This window comes from Chelmon rostratus, chromosome 18, assembly GCF_017976325.1.
Source record: "Chelmon rostratus isolate fCheRos1 chromosome 18, fCheRos1.pri, whole genome shotgun sequence".
Lineage (NCBI taxonomy): Eukaryota > Metazoa > Chordata > Actinopteri > Chaetodontiformes > Chaetodontidae > Chelmon > Chelmon rostratus.
In genome coordinates this window covers 19,511,180-19,528,843 of record NC_055675.1, presented here as the reverse complement: position 1 = coordinate 19,528,843, position 17,664 = coordinate 19,511,180, and the positions used below count along the sequence as shown (strand labels likewise).

Here is a 17,664-nt window from a genome sequence, read left to right as displayed (position 1 = left end):
TCTTTATTCTTGCTGTCTGTAACAACTAAATTTCCCCGTCGTGGGATCAATAATCTTATCTTCGGCCTCTGTGCAGCAGTGTAGTTCAGACTGGTGCTGGTCAAATATAAGAAGAATAAAAAATGACGAAAAAAAAATGAACTCTTAACAACTTAAAAGCTCTTTGCATTTATTTCAACGTGTTTCTCTCAGTGGAAAAGGTCACTCACTCCTCCACTTGCACAACATTTCCAAATAAACTTACAGAAAAGTCGTAGGTTCATTTCTGAAAATAAGCAGCTTCAGCTGAAATTGCACGTTAGCATGTTTACCTCTGGTCCCTTCGTCGATCACCTCTCTGATCTTTGCTTTTTCAGCTGCGTTCTTGCGCGGTTTCTTGGCAGGTGGAGGCGTGTACGCCGCCTCAGGTTCGGCCCACATCTCCGGGTACACTTCCTTATATGGATTCTGCTCGCCTGTGGGGATAATTGACATCGCCTTCAGTGGTTTTTAACATCATACGAGAGAAAGATTCAGAATGAGCTCAGCTTTCAAAGACGTTGAAGAAATAATACACTGGAACTGGTTTGAAGTGTGGAGTGAAGCTGTTGAAGCTGCTTTCAAACACAGTAGAACAAACTTCTTTACACCATGAGTTCCAGCTCCTACCTAGGAGACTCAGGGTCCCCAGAACCAGGCTGAACCACTACAAAAACTATTTAGATAGATAGATATACTTTATTTATCCCAAGCTAGGAAATTGCAGTGCAGCGGCAGCATTACACACAGTGAAATAAGTGAAAAATTGTAAAATAAGACTATAAAGAACAGCGAGCAGTAAAAAATTATATACATAATAATAAAATAGCAAAATAGCAAACAGTAGTAATGAAAAGTATTGCACAAAAAAAGAATATCTACAGCAAATGGCAGTGTGTAATTCCTGCCAACATCCATCAGACTGCTAAACAACCAACAGTGCCTCTAAGATACATGGTGCAATAATCTCCAATCCGAGCCATATAATCTGTTTATATCTCTCTTGTATATAGGTGTGTATATGTATGTATGTATATACATATGTGTGTATATATGTATATATACATGTGTGTGTATTTATATATTTTTAATATACTTTTGTATATATATATATATATTTACTTCTGTGAAGTATGTCGCTGCTGTACTTTCTCTCTTTTCTGTTTACACCTGTAAACTGCAGCTGGACTGAGTCCAGGAAAAATTTCCCCACGGGGACATAAAAGTACATCTTATCTTATCTTATCTTATCTTGGTCACTTTCAGGAACACCTTGAATGCTATCAATCAAAGACTGTCTGAAAGTCTGTGTCGTTATCCCACTTGAACAATTATCATGTCTCACTCCTCTCTCTTTAATGGCCACCAACCATGTTCGGCCGTTCAGAGCAGCTATGAGCACTTTTGCCTTTAGATGCTTTGTGTGAACTAGTTATTTTCAAGGAGACGCCGGCCTGTACCGTTGATGCACCTGAGAGATTTGCTGTATGTGATCAAAATATGATGTACAGTGTGTGTTTTAGACAGTTACCCCCATGAATTATAAATGAACAAACGCGCGTTTACCCTCTGGAGGGTCCAGTGATTGCGGACCACTGGGTAGAAAGCCGGTCATGGCCCATTCGATCATCTGAGTGGTTTGAATCTCCACCCCGTCTGCGTCATCGCTCGCATCACAGGAAGGAACTGGCCTCCCCGCCCGTACGCTGGCGACCTACACACAAAATAAACACACAAACAGTTGGTGCAAAGTCCTGCTACAATGGTGGAAACCTCACACATACAACACAAAGAGTAAAAACAAACAAATAAGAAAAGATATTTAAGATTCAAGATCGTCTTTATTGTCACTGAGCATCACATGTCAAAGAAATTTGCATTTATAAAGAAAGAATAAGAAAGATAAGAAAATAAAATAAAGATACTAGAATAAAATAAACTAACATGCAGATAAAAATATACGCAAAGAACAAATGATAACCCATCGTGACTTCGTAGAACAAGTCAACGACCACGTGTTCTGTAGTACTTTCAAGAAAAAAAAAAAAAAGCACTGCCAGATCGAAAAATAAGCCATAAAAATATGCGATTGAAACTGACGTACCTGCGTGTTACCACTTATAAATGGTGGGCAGAGCGAGATGAGAACAACACCTCCACAAATGCAAAATACCAGCCAGTTTCAATACTAATCTGCAGATAGTGTTACATAAGAAAGGAATGAGTAACATACGACCTTTAGTCACGTACGTTTATATTTTGGTCTTTTAGATGTTGGCTTTGATCCAGAGATGATGGCTCCTCTGCCAGAGGCCATGAGACCGGCTGAGTCTGTTGATGCTTTTAAGATGCACCTGAAGACCCACTTTTATCCTCTGGCTCTGAAGGGGTTTTTTACCTGTTTTTATCTTTATCTGATGCTTTGGGTTCAAACTTGTTTGTATTTTATTATTGCTTTATTTCCACAACATCCGTGACGCACATATATGACCTTTCTTATACGTTTGTCTTTGCGGAGCACTTTGGTGCAAAATCTGTTTGCTTTTTAAAGTGAAATATAAATGAATAAAGTTGAAACTAGAGAAATAGATCAGCCATCAAAAATGACAGAATACCACACACTCCCTGACGTTAAGAAGCAGAGTTCAAACGGTGGGGTTGTTACCTGCAGAGCCTCAAAGATGGCTTTCCGGTACATGGACTGTTTGTTGTAGGTGGGCTGGTGGAAGGCAGATGAGAAAGAGCTCAGAGGCATCAGCTTCTCCACACAAACCTGCAAAAACAAAGAAATTATGATGCATTGAATCAAGGTTAAAAGAAAAAACAAGGCCTTGAAATCCTGAACTAAGGTGATTGTGTGTGTACATACATTTTTAGGAAAGATGGCTCAAAAGGCAAGGGCTTTGTTGCAAGATAAGTAAAAATTAAGAGTTGAATCAACACTGATAAACTGAGCTGTGAAGAATAATATTTTATTTAAAAAGATTACGAAGCCTTAACTGGGACAGTATTCTGGCGTGTGTAAAAACTTGAAATTGGAACGGTGGGGTGTTGAAGACATTAATCTCCTGCCTTAAGGCCAAATTACTTCCCTAAAAATTGTGGCTATAACAACAACAGGCGTTCTCTCTTTCTCTCTTACTCGTTGTGGGAGGACTTTGGATCCCCTTTCTGAGCATCTGATGTGTCTCTGCTGGGGATTAAACACACATTACACTCGTAATCAATCGGTTTATCTAAGGGGTTCCTCAATAAAACCACTCACCACAGAGAACTTGCCGTCTCCAAACCACATCACCCAGCGGGTGCCATCTGCAGCTCGACTTCGGCCGCTCATCCACCAGGAAACGATCCGGCCGGGCCACCAGGAGAAGCCTCGCAGCTTCCCAAACACCAGCGTGCCGATGCCAAAACCCCTGCCGTCCTGTTAGCTCACAGAAAACAAGGTGGCTGTCAAGACAAAGACGTCGTCCAGCTAAAGCATTTTACACTGAATGTTAGTTTGTTGGATGTAATGAAGGAAAATCACTTTTTCAAGGCCACAAGTGCACAAACACGACATTTCAGTCAGCGTTGCAGTGTTGTGACTTTCATCATCAAGGTCATCAGACTGAAATGTGTACGTTTCCATCGTGCAGAGTGTTGTACTTTTCATTTAGAACATCAGCCATTTGTCTTTGGACCTCGACCAAACGGTGCTTTAAGCACAATTTATTGGTTCGGTGCCTCAAAGTTCATCAATATTTGAGTTTGCAGAAAGTAAAGCAATGAGTGAAAGATGTTATTTCGATATTCTTTAGCTTTTATCTTGTGTGCGTATGAGGCTTGAAGAAAATCTTTTGTGTCTTCAGCTCTTAACATACACTATTGTTTTATTAGCTGCTTTAAAAAATCAAGATGGGAGACTCAATAAAGTCATTTCAAAGACTCGTGCGTAAATTTACCTGGTACTCCATCTCCCTGGGTGTGGCCTGTTCTCCCCTGGCAACCGGCTCCGGTGTCACGGCGACTGTTGGGGAGGCGGGGTCTGTGTGTTGTTGTGAAGGGGGAGGGGCTGGGCTGGCTGGCTCCTCATCTTTAGGAGAGTCTCCCTCTGATAGGTCGTCCATCATGTTCATCTCTGCCTCTCTGTACGCCCGCCGCTCTGCCTGTGAAGCCAGAACAGCGTCCAGGGTCAAAAGATGAGTGACCAGAAGCACGCAGCGGTACCTTTAAAGGATATTTTAACACGTGTCTATATTATTGAGGCTTGCTGCATTGTATATTTATTCCTGCACAACGGCTGGACCTGTTCTGAAATCTCGTTGACTTCATGCTAAGTGCAAACCACGTTATCTACAGCAGGCAGGGCTACAACTGGACGAGCACTCAAGTTTAGTTACTAGGTAATAATTCTTCATGGATCCACTATGAATACAAATTTACACAAAAAGAAAAAAAACAAATGAATAAAACACGATACACAACACACAGACTTTATATGGTGTTTCACTTTCATTTGAAATGGTAAATATTGATTCGGTAAACGGTGGAAATGATTTCTTAAATAAACTCTTCCCATGAGAACGGTGCATTTATTTGACCTCATCTGTGCAGAATTAGAAGACGAACAGATTTCCTTGTTATTTCACTAACAGCACCAGCACCACGTCTGCCGGATTCACCATTTATGGCTGACTTTTTGTCAAATTTTCCTTCGGGGAAAATGCCTCCACATACTCTCCACAGCCTCCTCCACCAGCGCTGATACGATTAGATAACACACATTACTCATTCAGCTCTTTCATCAAGCAAAAACACAAAACAGTTTCACCTTCTCCTCTGCTCTTCTATATTTTCACATTATTATAAACCGCGTACCATGAATGCCCTTTAGTTAAAGAACAAGGCAAATGGAACTATTAATGAATGAAAAAAAATACATTTTTAGCTGGATCACCTATGCTACCCAAGCAAATACCACCATAACTGGTACAACTACTTCTTCTACTATCAATCAATCAATAAATCAATCAAACTTTATTTGTACTGCACCTTTTGTAGAGGTTAGTGCAATCCAAAGTGCTGATAATACGACAATACAAACGTCAACAGTGAAGCAATTTGAGATTAATTTACATAAGATAATAAATAAAACGGAAACAATAGATTAAGATTAATAAATAAAACAATAAAACAGATAAATCACTAAAACATTTTAAAACATGAATACAATGAAATCAATGATTAAGTAAAGCATTCTAATCAAAAGCCAGGATGAAGACAGTAATAATAATACTGTTATTTATTCTGCATGTGAGTGCTGCATCCAAGCCCACATTCACATCGATTCAGATTATGGGACAGAGAGCAGAACACTGTAATTCAGTATGATAAAATGGTGGCGCATCTACAACATAAGGCCTCCCTAGATTTTGTGTTTTAGTCGCTATTTACCCTCAACTTTCATTTATTTAAAAAACTTTGCTACTATCTAGCAAAAACAACAAAGTTTGATGTAATTTAATCTCATCTAAAATCAAACTGCATCACAACTTGTCATTTTAAAAGCAGCGTAGCTACTGTAACGTGCATGTATGTGTGTCATGTGCTGTATGAGTTGAAAGGCAGAGTTTCAGCACTGAATGGTCGTTTTGTCTACTATCACATCAGCTACAATCCTTCCTCACACTATGACACTGCGTGATGCTGCCTCCTCATCGCCTTGTGCGTCTCCTCAAAAGTCACTCATCTATCATAACCTTTCTGTTGTATTCCTGTCGGTCTGCAGGCAAACACTGTCCCTCAAGGAGGTCCTGTAATTGATGTTTTATGTGGGTCTTTGGAGCTGAGGTGGTGGCTGCTCCAGATCAAGGCCTCACTGCCCCGGGCCGTAGGAACAATCCTTTAATTGTTCCTCTAAACAGGAAGTGAGTGCTGAGAAAGGGTGCGGTGGGGATGCAGTTCAATGGGTTCAGCTCAGGAGGGAGAGAGAGACAGAGAGAAGACAAAGAGGGGGAGAGAGAGTAAATAGGATTATATTATGAAACTGAGGAATATAATTTAAACAGAAAGAAAGTGGAGCATGTTTGGTGGAAGACAGAGAGGAGACACAGGACAGGAGGTTAGCTTTTCAGCTTTCTACTTTATTACTGACTGCTACACTACAATAGAGATTTAACCTAAAGTTTATCACGCTTATGGAAGCTTTTCTTAATATCACTCTATAAAAATACACCACTACAAGCAAGTTAGTCTCACTTTTAACTTTTTATACAATTAACATTGCAAAAGCTTTAGCAACAAAATGTACTTGAAGGACTCATTTGGGAGATAATCTTATTCACTTTCTGACTTTAAGTTATATGAGAAGCACTCTCATGTCTTTCCCTCATGTATAACACCAGGAGCCGGTTAGCTTAGCATAAGGACTGGAAATAAGGGGAAACAGCTACCTTTCATCTGTCAAATGATACTAGCACCTCTAAAGCTCACTGATTGATAGGTTGTACATTGTTTGTTTGATCTGTACAAAAACAGAAGCGTAAAAGTGAAACGTTATGTGCAGCCCCACTTCTTGACCAGGAGAACCCCCCCAATGAAACCGCAACCTGACACCTTCACACTGTCACACACAAAAAAAACAAGACGTAGCATGTTAAGTATTGAGGTTTACAGGTGCTAGCAGGCAGGCTAGATGTTTCCCCTTGTTTCCAGTCTTTATGCTAAGCTAAACTACACAGACACACTCTGTAGCTAAATATTTACCAGAAAGACATGAGAGTGGTATCAATCTTCCCCATCTAACACTCACTAAAAAAGAGAATAAATGTATTTTCCAAACTGTTGGACCATTCCTTTAAAGCATTAAAAGTAAAAGTACTGATTCAACAGCAGAATGCCCCCTGTCAGAGAGTTATATTTTATTATTGGATTATTATTACTGATACTTCACTGTGTATAAAGCATTTTAATGCTTTAGCTGGTTGACATGGAGCTATTTTTTACTACTTTATATGCTGTTGGGTGGTTTAATCTGCATCATGCATCATATTTTGAAGCTGATCCGCTGTTTTGTGTGTTGAATCTTGACCTTTAAAGTAAGTAGCTCTCATAGCTGTGACACAGCTGTAGTGGAGCGAAAGTACAATTATAGCTACAGTATAACTATAACAACAAGTGACTCCAAATTATGTGTAAGTACAGTACTACAGTAACCTTTGATACGCAGCACTAACCACCTCAGACAAACCAAACAAACAGGAAATCGAAGCTAAAAGTCACAGCCCTGTTGGCACTGAGTGACTGACAAGCATTGACGGTGCTGTCCAGTGTACGACGATGAGCACTCCACTTCAAAAGAGACAATTTTAAAAATACTCATGACCTCACTGGCTACTAAAATGCAAGAATCTCACTGGCCCAGATGTAAAATCCCACGACTCCTCCAGAGCATTTCCATGACCTAAAAACATTCTTCCTTTTTGGTTTTTAACACTGGAGAGAACAATCTGGCTTCCACTCTCGCTGGGCTGAAAACCAGCGTCTAACGTAATGAACGTGAGACGGTTCGGTGGGAACTCATTCAGCTCAACTCCTCCAGAAAAAAACAGAAGGGAAGAAGCACACATGGGAAGAAGAGGAGGGAGGACGGCGTAAATTCAAGTGGAAGAGACAGTAAAAGTGAGAGCGTTGGGTCGTGACAGTTCTCTCCTCTGTTCGACCCCAAGGTCGCGCTTCCCCGCTCCTGTTGACCTTTGACCTCATAAAATCCTAATCAGCCTGTTACACGGATCGTAGCCAGACCACACACACAAACACACTGACATCGCACACACACACATACATGTGCACTGTAAGGGAAACTCCATATGTCGTCACTAGTTTGTAAAACATCTGGGATGCTTCAGCAAAAAGATTTTTACTTCCTACAACTGAACTCAAGTGTCGCTGCGTCCCAAAGCTGCAACATTCAAACTGTAATCGGGGTTTGATGTGGTCGATGGACACTTTTCTGACAGAAAGCGACGCACAGAGGAAACGGAGTAGCTGCTCGCAGCTGGAACACATTTAAATTAATTGTGGTTGGTGGCGAGAAGCTCGAGAAACATCTCGAAAAACAAAACATAAATATTCAATCTTAAAGGAGACATTTGCTGTGTATTTGTTTAGTTTAATTGAAAGTGACATCCCAAAGTTTGATTTATATCTACCATTGCTTGTTAATATAAGAATGCATTCAGTACTGTGAAAACAGTGTACTCTCAAGATTAGTTTGCATTATTTGCTGTGTAGTATTAGTGTATAGCATGGATTCGGTACATGCTGTTTGTCTGTATTCTGCTTTGATTTATATTGCTTTTAAACGTTCATGCTGCATGTGTTTCACATTTTTTGAACAGCTAAATAAAACAGCTGCTTTTGTTAATGTTTTCCAGATATTTAAATTATTAATGCATTTATTACCTATTCCACATATCGTTTTTAACATTACAGTCTTTGCTGTGTGATTTGTTTTGCTGGTTTTTGTCTGCATTTTTCTGACCTTGGTGGAAAAGCTGCTGCACACAATGCCTTTGCAGGGATAAATAAAATTGTATTAAATGAAGTTGAATTGAACACATCTATTCTCATATTCTCACCTACACTTTTAACTGATGTATGAGTAAATATCACATCTTTCTACATCAAATAAGGAATTTTCCTGCACCAATAATTTGTACCCTTCGTTGTTGTTGTGGTCGCGAAGGAAACTTGCTAATTTCTGCCAGCATCTGGACCGGATCATCTCATTACAAGGCTTGGACCTGACTCGTGTTGCTGCGAGATATCAGCCAAAATCCTGCTTACTGGATGAAAGTATGTTTGTTGCCTGGCAACATTCGCTGATTGAACAACCCATCAGGAAGCTTTGCTGCTTTCAGGGATGCAGATGACTCACTGATGACAGACGAATCTGTACTCATCTGCTCAGGTTTGAAAGCAACACTCCGGTCTGAAATAAAATAAAGGGTCAGATTCATGCAACTAAAGAGGGGTCCTCAAAAGAAAACCCCAAAAGCTTCCTGCTTTACTTGATTATAGTATCACTTCTGTCTGATTGCATTTAAACAGTAAAAGAATGATTAACTACACCAGAAAAGTAGAATTATTCAATGTGAATAACACAAACTAAATGCAGACAGTTACAAAAAGAGTGTCTGCACTGAAGTGTGACTAATTTTAATTTCTCACTAATTTCTTTTCAAAGGTTTGTCATTAGATGAAAAAATAAAGAGTGTCTTGTTAAATACTGTGAAGTCCATTTCCATGAATATTCTGTAAAATGAGTTGGAGAACGGAGCAAATTCACTTCAGCGAGCGAGATTTTAAATTACCTACTAACCCATAAAAAGTACAGTAATTAGGCCAGTTGACAGCATTTTAAGTGGGAGGCTTCCACTCTGCCGGGCCTCATTCAAAGCTTCAACGGCGCAGAACATCTTCTTGGTGGAACGTTCCGTCTGCTCCCAAAGTTCAACACACGACCGTGTACCTTTAATGTAATGTTTACTTCCTGTTCGGAGCAGCTAAATTCAGGCTGGTGCGGGTAATCTGCTGCAGGTAGGAAACAGCGTAAAGACAATTAAAACCACACACGTCAACCAAAGTGTTCGAGCATCTAACTGACATTGATTAATTGATCATGACACACAAGACATCCTGGTGCTGAGCTAAAAACACACTGTCCACCAGCATTTTACATATTACAACCACTTGGCGATTGATTCAGATCCTTTACTCTCTGCGCACATCAGAAGCTCCTATATTTGACAGTTTGCCCTCAAACTCATACAGCAAATAGTTTTAATTTGACACCACGGTGGCGCCCCAGTAGCTCACCTGGAGGAGCATGTACCATGTATTCAGGTTGAGTCCTTACTGCCCTTTGCTGCATATCAGCCCCTCTCTCCCTGGCATTTCATGTCTCTCTCCAGCTGCACTATCATAATAAAATACATCATAAATGCCAAAAAAAAGTCTTAAAATGTAAACATCATAAAGAGTACAGGAGACTTAATAGCAAGAAAACTGAATGACATTTGTGCATCAGCTTAAAATGTGTGCGAAAGGCCTGATGTGCCATGAAACAGCTTTTTCCAGTGTATTTGTACTACAGCCCAACAATACTGGATACTGACACTGGTATTTGAGAAAAATCATGATGTGTTCATTAACTATAGTTATTGAAGAATTATATCCAACATATAACTTGAGTTGAAGATTCTACAGTTGAAACATATCCTATCTTTGCTATTTCTGTTCTATGACATCTCGTTTCTTATTGGCTAATGCATGCAAAATATATCTATGAGCAGCTAAAATGAGTGGATATTATCAGTCATGCAAATGTATTGATCAGGCTCCAGCTTGCACCACTGAAATGCAGATGTTGTGCATGTAGTATGAAACGTGTAGAGGTATAAGAGTTTGTGCTGGTTACGTAAAAATAATAATGCAGTAAAATTAGCGTGATCTTCAAATTCAAAGCGTGCACAAAAAAGCAGCAGGCCTGTGAGGGACACATAAAGGCAGGACGGGGCAGAGAGGCAGAGAGCGGTTGTAACGCTGTGAGTTACGACTTTGAACTTTGGCGAACCCCTTGGCCTGGTCAGTGTTTTCACTCTTAGTGCCGCCCCCCTTGACCTCCGACCCCTCACCCCACGACCTCGCCAATGAGCCATTTCTTAAACCACGCCCCCTTTATGAGCGTGACTGACCCTGACCTCGAGATGAACCCGACGTGGCTCAACAAACACAGAGAGTACAATTAAGACAGCAGTTAAGACCCTCTCTCACATTGTCAACAGGCAGCAAACCGAGTGACTGCTCTTTCATTAGCATCGATCACAGCCGTGGGACATGAAGGAAACAATCAGCGGTTTTCCATGAAGCTCTCCTGAGCTCTCTTACAATGAAACGGACCAAACAACATCTGGCTGATGAATGTTAAAGGACAATACTGACATGTTTGACCTGAGTGGAGTGTAATAATTTGGTGGCTTTGAGTTGTTTTCCAGTCATTAACATTGGGAAGCTGTTCGCATGCTGTGGGAAACTGGGAAATGCCTGAACTCGTAATCCAACCAAAGTCAACGGCATAAAACTGATAAAACAAACGTCTGTCTGACACCTGATGCTGCCACTGCAGCATAATAAAGCTGGTAATTTGGTGCCATTTTCCAATTATTACCAAATTTTTATGATGAGTCGAACAAGTTTTCAAAAACAGCAGAACAAGTAAACAGAAAAAAGCAACAACAAAAACGATGTCGTCTGTTTAAGGATAATCACACTCCGATGTTAACCCCGCAGCTTCATCATTTGATGGCTCGGTGATAATATTTTGGGTTTTTTCTGGTTATCGCTTTTCTGCATGAATAGAAAAGTGGAAAACCCTTCAAAATATTACACCTCTCCTCCACAAACAAACAAGCAAAAAGACAAAAATGGTTTGCCGCTTGCTTCTGGACAACACCAGTATACCAAACCTGATGTGAACCAGCAGCTGGTGTGGGTTTGCATTGTTTTACGATTATAGCAGAGGCACTAGATGTTTCACAGACTGTTAACAGTACTACGAAAAGTTGCAAACACATTTTTGTTTTGTTTTTGTTTTGCAAAAAACAAAATGCAAATTATTATAATAATAAATATTTTCCTGTATTTGACTCCCACAGGGGGTCAGAAGACAAATTAGAGGGTTTTTAGGGTGATTAAAGTATTACAATCTTTGTGTTTTGTTGCAAATAAATTAATGATTTTACTTTCTTGTTACTTTAAAACAATGAAAAAATGGCCACAATATGCGGATATACTTAATGAAACCGTTCATGATGGGTCACAAGTTTAGGGTTTTTTTTTTTTTGTAAAAAAAAAAAAAAGGGCAGGGACTCTGTCTCACACCCAGCAGGACAATGCTATGCTACTTTCAGGGAGCATTCAGATGAATGTGGCCCTCACAGATTCTCTCATGAGCTGAGTTATAATGGCTGATATCATTGAACATGTCATTTTGTCAGAGCCACCCCAAAAGGTGGGCGAGTGTTAGCTGGTCAGCATATTAAGGACTGACGTGCATGTCTTTGCAAACAAACAAACAAACAAACTAGGGAGTAAAGAGAAAGCAGACAAAAACGGACTCTGTCCAGTCTAATCAAACTGACTTTCACATGTTTTACTGCTGAGATCTCCCATGTGTTCAAGCGCTTGGCATAAAGCCACCAGAAAACATTAAAAAGCTGAATTAACCGCTATGTTACTTCAGCTAACAAAAGGAAACCCTGCTAGCCAACATAAAAACAAACTTGCCATGAAATAACTTCTTGGTGGCAGAAACAGCTTGTAACACTTCATGTTTTCAAAGAAAAGCTCAACAGACTTCACACATTTGCATACTCGGCAACACGTGCACACACACAGAGAGGGAAAAAAGTTAAATCACTTACAGACCGGACATGGCAGCTCTGTAACTGCAACCCTTCCTCCCTGGCTCTCTTCCTCTCTGTCATTTTCTTCGTCTGCCTCTCTCTCACCTCCTCCTCTTTCTCCTACACTTTCCTCTCTGAGCGTCTCCTCGGACACGCTCGCCCTCGAGTCGTCTTTACCCTCTGCCTCTGCTGATTGGCCAGGAGCAAAGTGTGTGATTTACTGGCTCCATCGCCAAACAGATGTTTAGGTGAATTTCAACCACACTCACACACACACACACACACACACACACACACACACACACACACACACACGTGCACAGTGAGTGGTGGTGTAGAGTTATGTCTGGTAGCCCCAGGGGTTTAAGGGTGATGATGACACACACTCTCTCTCTCTCTCACACACACACACACACAAATCCAAGCTAGTGTTTCCATGTGTGTGCATCTGAGATGTGTACATGCACTGAGGTCAAAGGTTAGGTAAGCCTCAGAGTTGACAAGGCAACGGGATGTGTTCGGGTCAGGACCTCACGTACGCACAAACACGTACGCGCAGCACACACACAAAAGGACACATTACTGTGAAATGCGGTTACACAGCGAGTCACAGGAGACAGTTTAGAGTTACAGAAAGAAAAATAAAGCGAAGCTGACATAATGTCTATATACTGCATGTATGAAACACGAGGAACTCTAACTCTTTTCAGTTAGTACGAAGTCCAGTAAAAATTACTCACAGCTGCATTGATTTAGCCCTGACCCGAATGTTTTAGCCCACTAGAGGGCAGAAGAATTCCAAACCAAGCTGAAACTTATAAAAGTTCTTCTGGCTAATATGTTAGCAATCATGGCTAAGGTGTTAGCAAACAACTGTCTATAGGGAATGGGAATCGCAGAACGTTCTGGAGCGGTGCTGCCATGTTTGGAGGATAGCGTACTAGCTGTCATTATGTGTCACTGTCAGCGTTCATTTCTCGTCCGTCGTCCGTCCATAGTTCATCATCGTAATGTAATAAAGTACATGTGAAAGACAGATGCCCATATAAGGAGAAGCTCTCGACAGAAAAAACAAAACTGAATCAGTTAATGATAGGGCGGGGTTAATGTTATACTAACTGATTGCTAACAAATCGTCAGCTAATCGTCGGTATTGAGCGAAATTGAGCAAAATGAATCATTAGCGGTTTGTGTTTTGAACCTTATTCTGCTTCGCGTTAGTTCAACACTTCCTTTTGACACCTACAGCCAGCAGATGGCGCTCTTACCCTTGTAGATAATGTGACATTTATGACAGTAACTATCACTTTATGTAGCTCTCACTGTGTAACACATAATGTGCTATAGCCTACTGAGCGAATAAAATGTCTCATTTTAATGACCCACCTCTACCTAAAGGAGAGAAACTATTAAAGCTGTAGTCACACATTCACTCTGTTCTTCAGTCCTGCACTAGTTTTTGTTGGTTTGTTTATTTGTTGGTTTGTTGGTAGCGTGATTGGTTGTCACAGCCCAGCGTACAACAGTATTTACCGACCATGTTTAACCCAGCTGAATGGGTTGAGACTACTGAGCTAGATGGGTTGTGACGGTTTTAAGCTTCTCAAATGTGAGATTTTGCTGCTCTGCTATAAAATATTTTTCGGTTTTGGACTGTTGGCAGACAAAACAAGCAATATGAAGTTGTCGACTGAGCTTTGGGAAATAATAAACTGCAAGTTTCTCTATTTTCTGACATTTTATTGATCATATCTCGCCTTTTTTTTTAACAACGATGCTTCTTACTATCACACTTTCCCATTTCGCTGCTGTAACACTGCAAATGTTCCCACTTAATGAAGGATTATCTTATCTTATTTTTAAAGACAAATATATTAATCAATCAGCGTGTTCATCAGTCATGAAAATAATCGTTGGTAGCAGCTCTATAAGCCTTAAAACACTAGCTGTTGTAAAAAATGCAGGTTTTAAAATATTTTCACAAATGTTTTGGAATTTCACACTTCGTATTTGTGAGGATGCACACGATGCGTTCGGGTGAGAAGCTCTGAGTGTTTAAAAGTACGGCTGCTTTTAATTTGCTTGTTTGCAATCCTTTTGTCCGTATGTCTATTACGTCGCATGTCGGTCATCCCTGCTCGCGTCCTGTTACTGAAAGCTCCGGAGATCACGTGACTGTCTTACGCCGTGGTCCTGCACAGCACGTCGAGTCTTCGGAGGTCAAACCAAAGTCACAGCTGAGCGTGTGCTTGGTGGCTAAATCAAATCAACACAACGTGAGCTTAATGCAGCGTTTCTCTCTAAAGGGTACACCCTCTAATACATACAGTGCTCTGCAGCCTGCTCACTATTTATTTTCTTGGCTGTAACTTTAGACGTGAAGTGAAAAGATGCCAGATTCTTTTTTTTTCCATCCCAAAATGGAAAAGACTGCAGAGTTACCAGGTTTCCTTCAGACAGCAGCGTGGTGGGATATTGATGGGGGTGTTAACAGCTGGCTGCAGTTCAGCTGAGTGACAGACACACACACACACACAGAAACCTGGAACTGGTTAACCTCTGATCCGTCACTGATTTCACCTCATTCTCTCTTTCTGTCGAACACACACACACACAAACTCACACATACACACTCATACACACACTTTCTCTCAGATTTTCTCTCTCTTCTTTCGCTCCCTCACTTTGTCAATACTGTATCTGTCTCTTTTATCACTTTACCTCTCGGTTACGTCTCTTACCTGTTTTTCTTTCCCTCCTCTCTCCTATCTTTATTTGCCTGCATCAGTTATTTTCTTTCTCTCTACACCCCCTTGTCATTTACTTGCCTTTCCCCCCTCTACTTTTATATCTTTCTTCCTTTCATTCTTTCTGTCTTCCCCCCATTCTGCAGCGTTTCTGCTCTCCTTTTCCTTTCAAATCCTTTTTATTCATTTATCTTTGTTTATTTTACTTGCTCAGTTTCCATCCTCTGTTGGTGGAAAGTAGATAAGGTCATTTACCCACTGGTCTATAACTGATACTTTATACATCTACTCCACTACATTCCAGAGGGAAATATTGTACTTTTTGACCCCAAAACATTTATTTGACATCTGGGACATACTGTTAAGATTTAGACTTTGTTTCCTTAATGAGAAGCTTATGAGATATAATATAGCGCTAAAGATTAAACTAGTGGGTCACAATCTTTTTGACATCTTACAAACAGCACTGCCTTCTCATGTTTCAGATGTCAGTGCTCTACCAACGCATGATTTCCCCTTGAAACTACTCTGATGATTTCATTTAAATAACTGTTGGAGGCCCAAAGAGGTAAAACTATGGAACATTTCAAAAGTGAATATACATTTGTGTAGCTGAGCTTAGATTTTCCTCTTCCTTCCCCCATTGATTGTCTCACAACTCCACAGATTTATCTTGGGACACTTAGTTTGGGAACCACTGGACTAAAATAGCTGACTGTACACTGTAAAAAATGCTGCAAATTTTACAGTTTACAGTAACTTCCTGGCAGCTGGATGTCATGAAGTATGACAGTATCATTACTGTTTTTCAATAAGCAATAATTCATCAGTATTAAGAATCTAATGTCATTTATAATAAATATATATAAATATATTGATTATAGTACTTTTACTTTTGATACGCGGTTACTTAAGTAGGATTTTGTTACTTATAATGGAGTATTTTTACATTAATGACTGCTCCTTTAACTTAAGAAAGAAATCTGAATACTTCTTCCACCACTGCCTTCATGTTTTTATACTTCCTTTATTTCCAACATAGATTTTTCTTTGCTCCTATTTTAATTTCTGCTCACTCTTATTTACTTTGGTATTTTTCAACCTGGATCCTTCCCATATTTTCATGTCTAAGTGACTAACTGGGACAGCTGCAGGTGGCAGCCACGATATGAGCTGCAATCCCCGGAGCTCACCTTAAAACACAGTCAAACTGGACAGAAACAACATAAAACTCACCAAAAACCGTCTTGATTCATCTTTTTGCTGTTTCAATAGTCACCAACTCTGCTTTGGTCAAAATAAACTCTTATTCTATTAGCTTCGCTGAGCAGCTCTACATGCTGGATTCCTGACCTCCCTCGCGCTCTTCTCCATATATCTTCCCATCTAACTTGGTGAATTAAGAGTTCATTTTAACCAAACCACCAACCAAAGAAACACTAACGGCTTGAATGTAGGTGATGAGTCAGAAAGTGAGAAGATAGTGTTGACAGGAAGTCACACATGCTCCACTTCTCTCTCTGCCCCCCCCCCCTCTCCAGCCTGCACATCCAACAGTCTGCAGTCTGAAGACAAGCTGGTACCAGTTTGACCAACCAGAGTTTGGGTGTGGTTGCATGTGGTTCAACTATGCATGAAAGATGTGTGTTTTTTAACCCATAAGCCATGCAGATCTGCAGTTGGTCTATCGGCCTCTCTCTCTCTTCCTCTCATACACTCCTGCTCAATTTCACACACTGTCTCATCCTTACGTGTTTCCACCAGCAAGTCTGTCAATCAACCTCAATGACTTTCTCTCTGCCTCTCATGACCACACACTTCCTGTCTCTGTCAGTCATTTTGTCTTTGGCTCTTATACTCTCCTCAGACACACACTCTCTCACACACTCTCTTGCATCTGAAGATGTGAACCTTACACACACTCCCTCTCTAGGCTATAGAATAGCTGCACAGTGTTTTCTCTTGTGTGTTGTAGTATGTTCTCTACACAGCAGTACTTTATGAGCGCATGCATGAGATAAATATTTATAATCAAAGAGTAACATAACTATAAATAACTGTTTAGTGTAGCAGCAAAACAAAAACGCTGACATATTAACCTTTTAAGTTGTAATAGCAAACTTGCTAGTTAACAGTTGGCTAATTATACAGCTGGGAAATATGGAGCAACATTAGCATTTATACAGCAACACAATACAGGTGCTGTATTTCTGGACACATGCTGAATGTAAATCCAGAATTTATTCTCTTTTAGCTCTGCTTTTGGTCTACACCAACCCCTGATGGAAACACAACGCATCTGTTCCATTATGTTCACCAGCTAGTCGCTAACTTCATCGCTGTGTGCTGTTTGGTGCTGGGCAGGTAACACGCAGTGGGTTTTTAGAGGCTTTGTGCTGGAAACAGCTGGTCCTAAATGGTCCTCTCATTGTCGTCACATTACAGTTATT

At 40.4% G+C, this 17,664-nt stretch overlaps 1 protein-coding gene across 7 annotated transcripts in view; it reads right to left on the bottom strand.

The window, feature by feature from the left end:
• The window catches only part of LOC121622317 (DNA (cytosine-5)-methyltransferase 3A-like), a 55,923-nt gene that overhangs the window by 14,029 nt on the left and 24,230 nt on the right, over positions 1 to 17,664 (bottom strand). For 5 of the 7 annotated variants that reach the window (XM_041959254.1, XM_041959255.1, XM_041959256.1 and 2 more), the window contains 6 exons: positions 3,963 to 4,166; positions 3,284 to 3,442; positions 3,161 to 3,211; positions 2,684 to 2,791; positions 1,585 to 1,732; positions 312 to 455 (listed from right to left, as the gene is read on the bottom strand). In XM_041959254.1, coding sequence (XP_041815188.1) covers positions 312 to 455; positions 1,585 to 1,732; positions 2,684 to 2,791; positions 3,161 to 3,211; positions 3,284 to 3,442; positions 3,963 to 4,166 — 814 coding nt within the window. The remainder of the gene's footprint in view (positions 1 to 311; positions 456 to 1,584; positions 1,733 to 2,683; positions 2,792 to 3,160; positions 3,212 to 3,283; positions 3,443 to 3,962; positions 4,167 to 17,664) is intronic. The other 2 variants (XM_041959257.1, XM_041959258.1) reach the window with 1 other exon arrangement.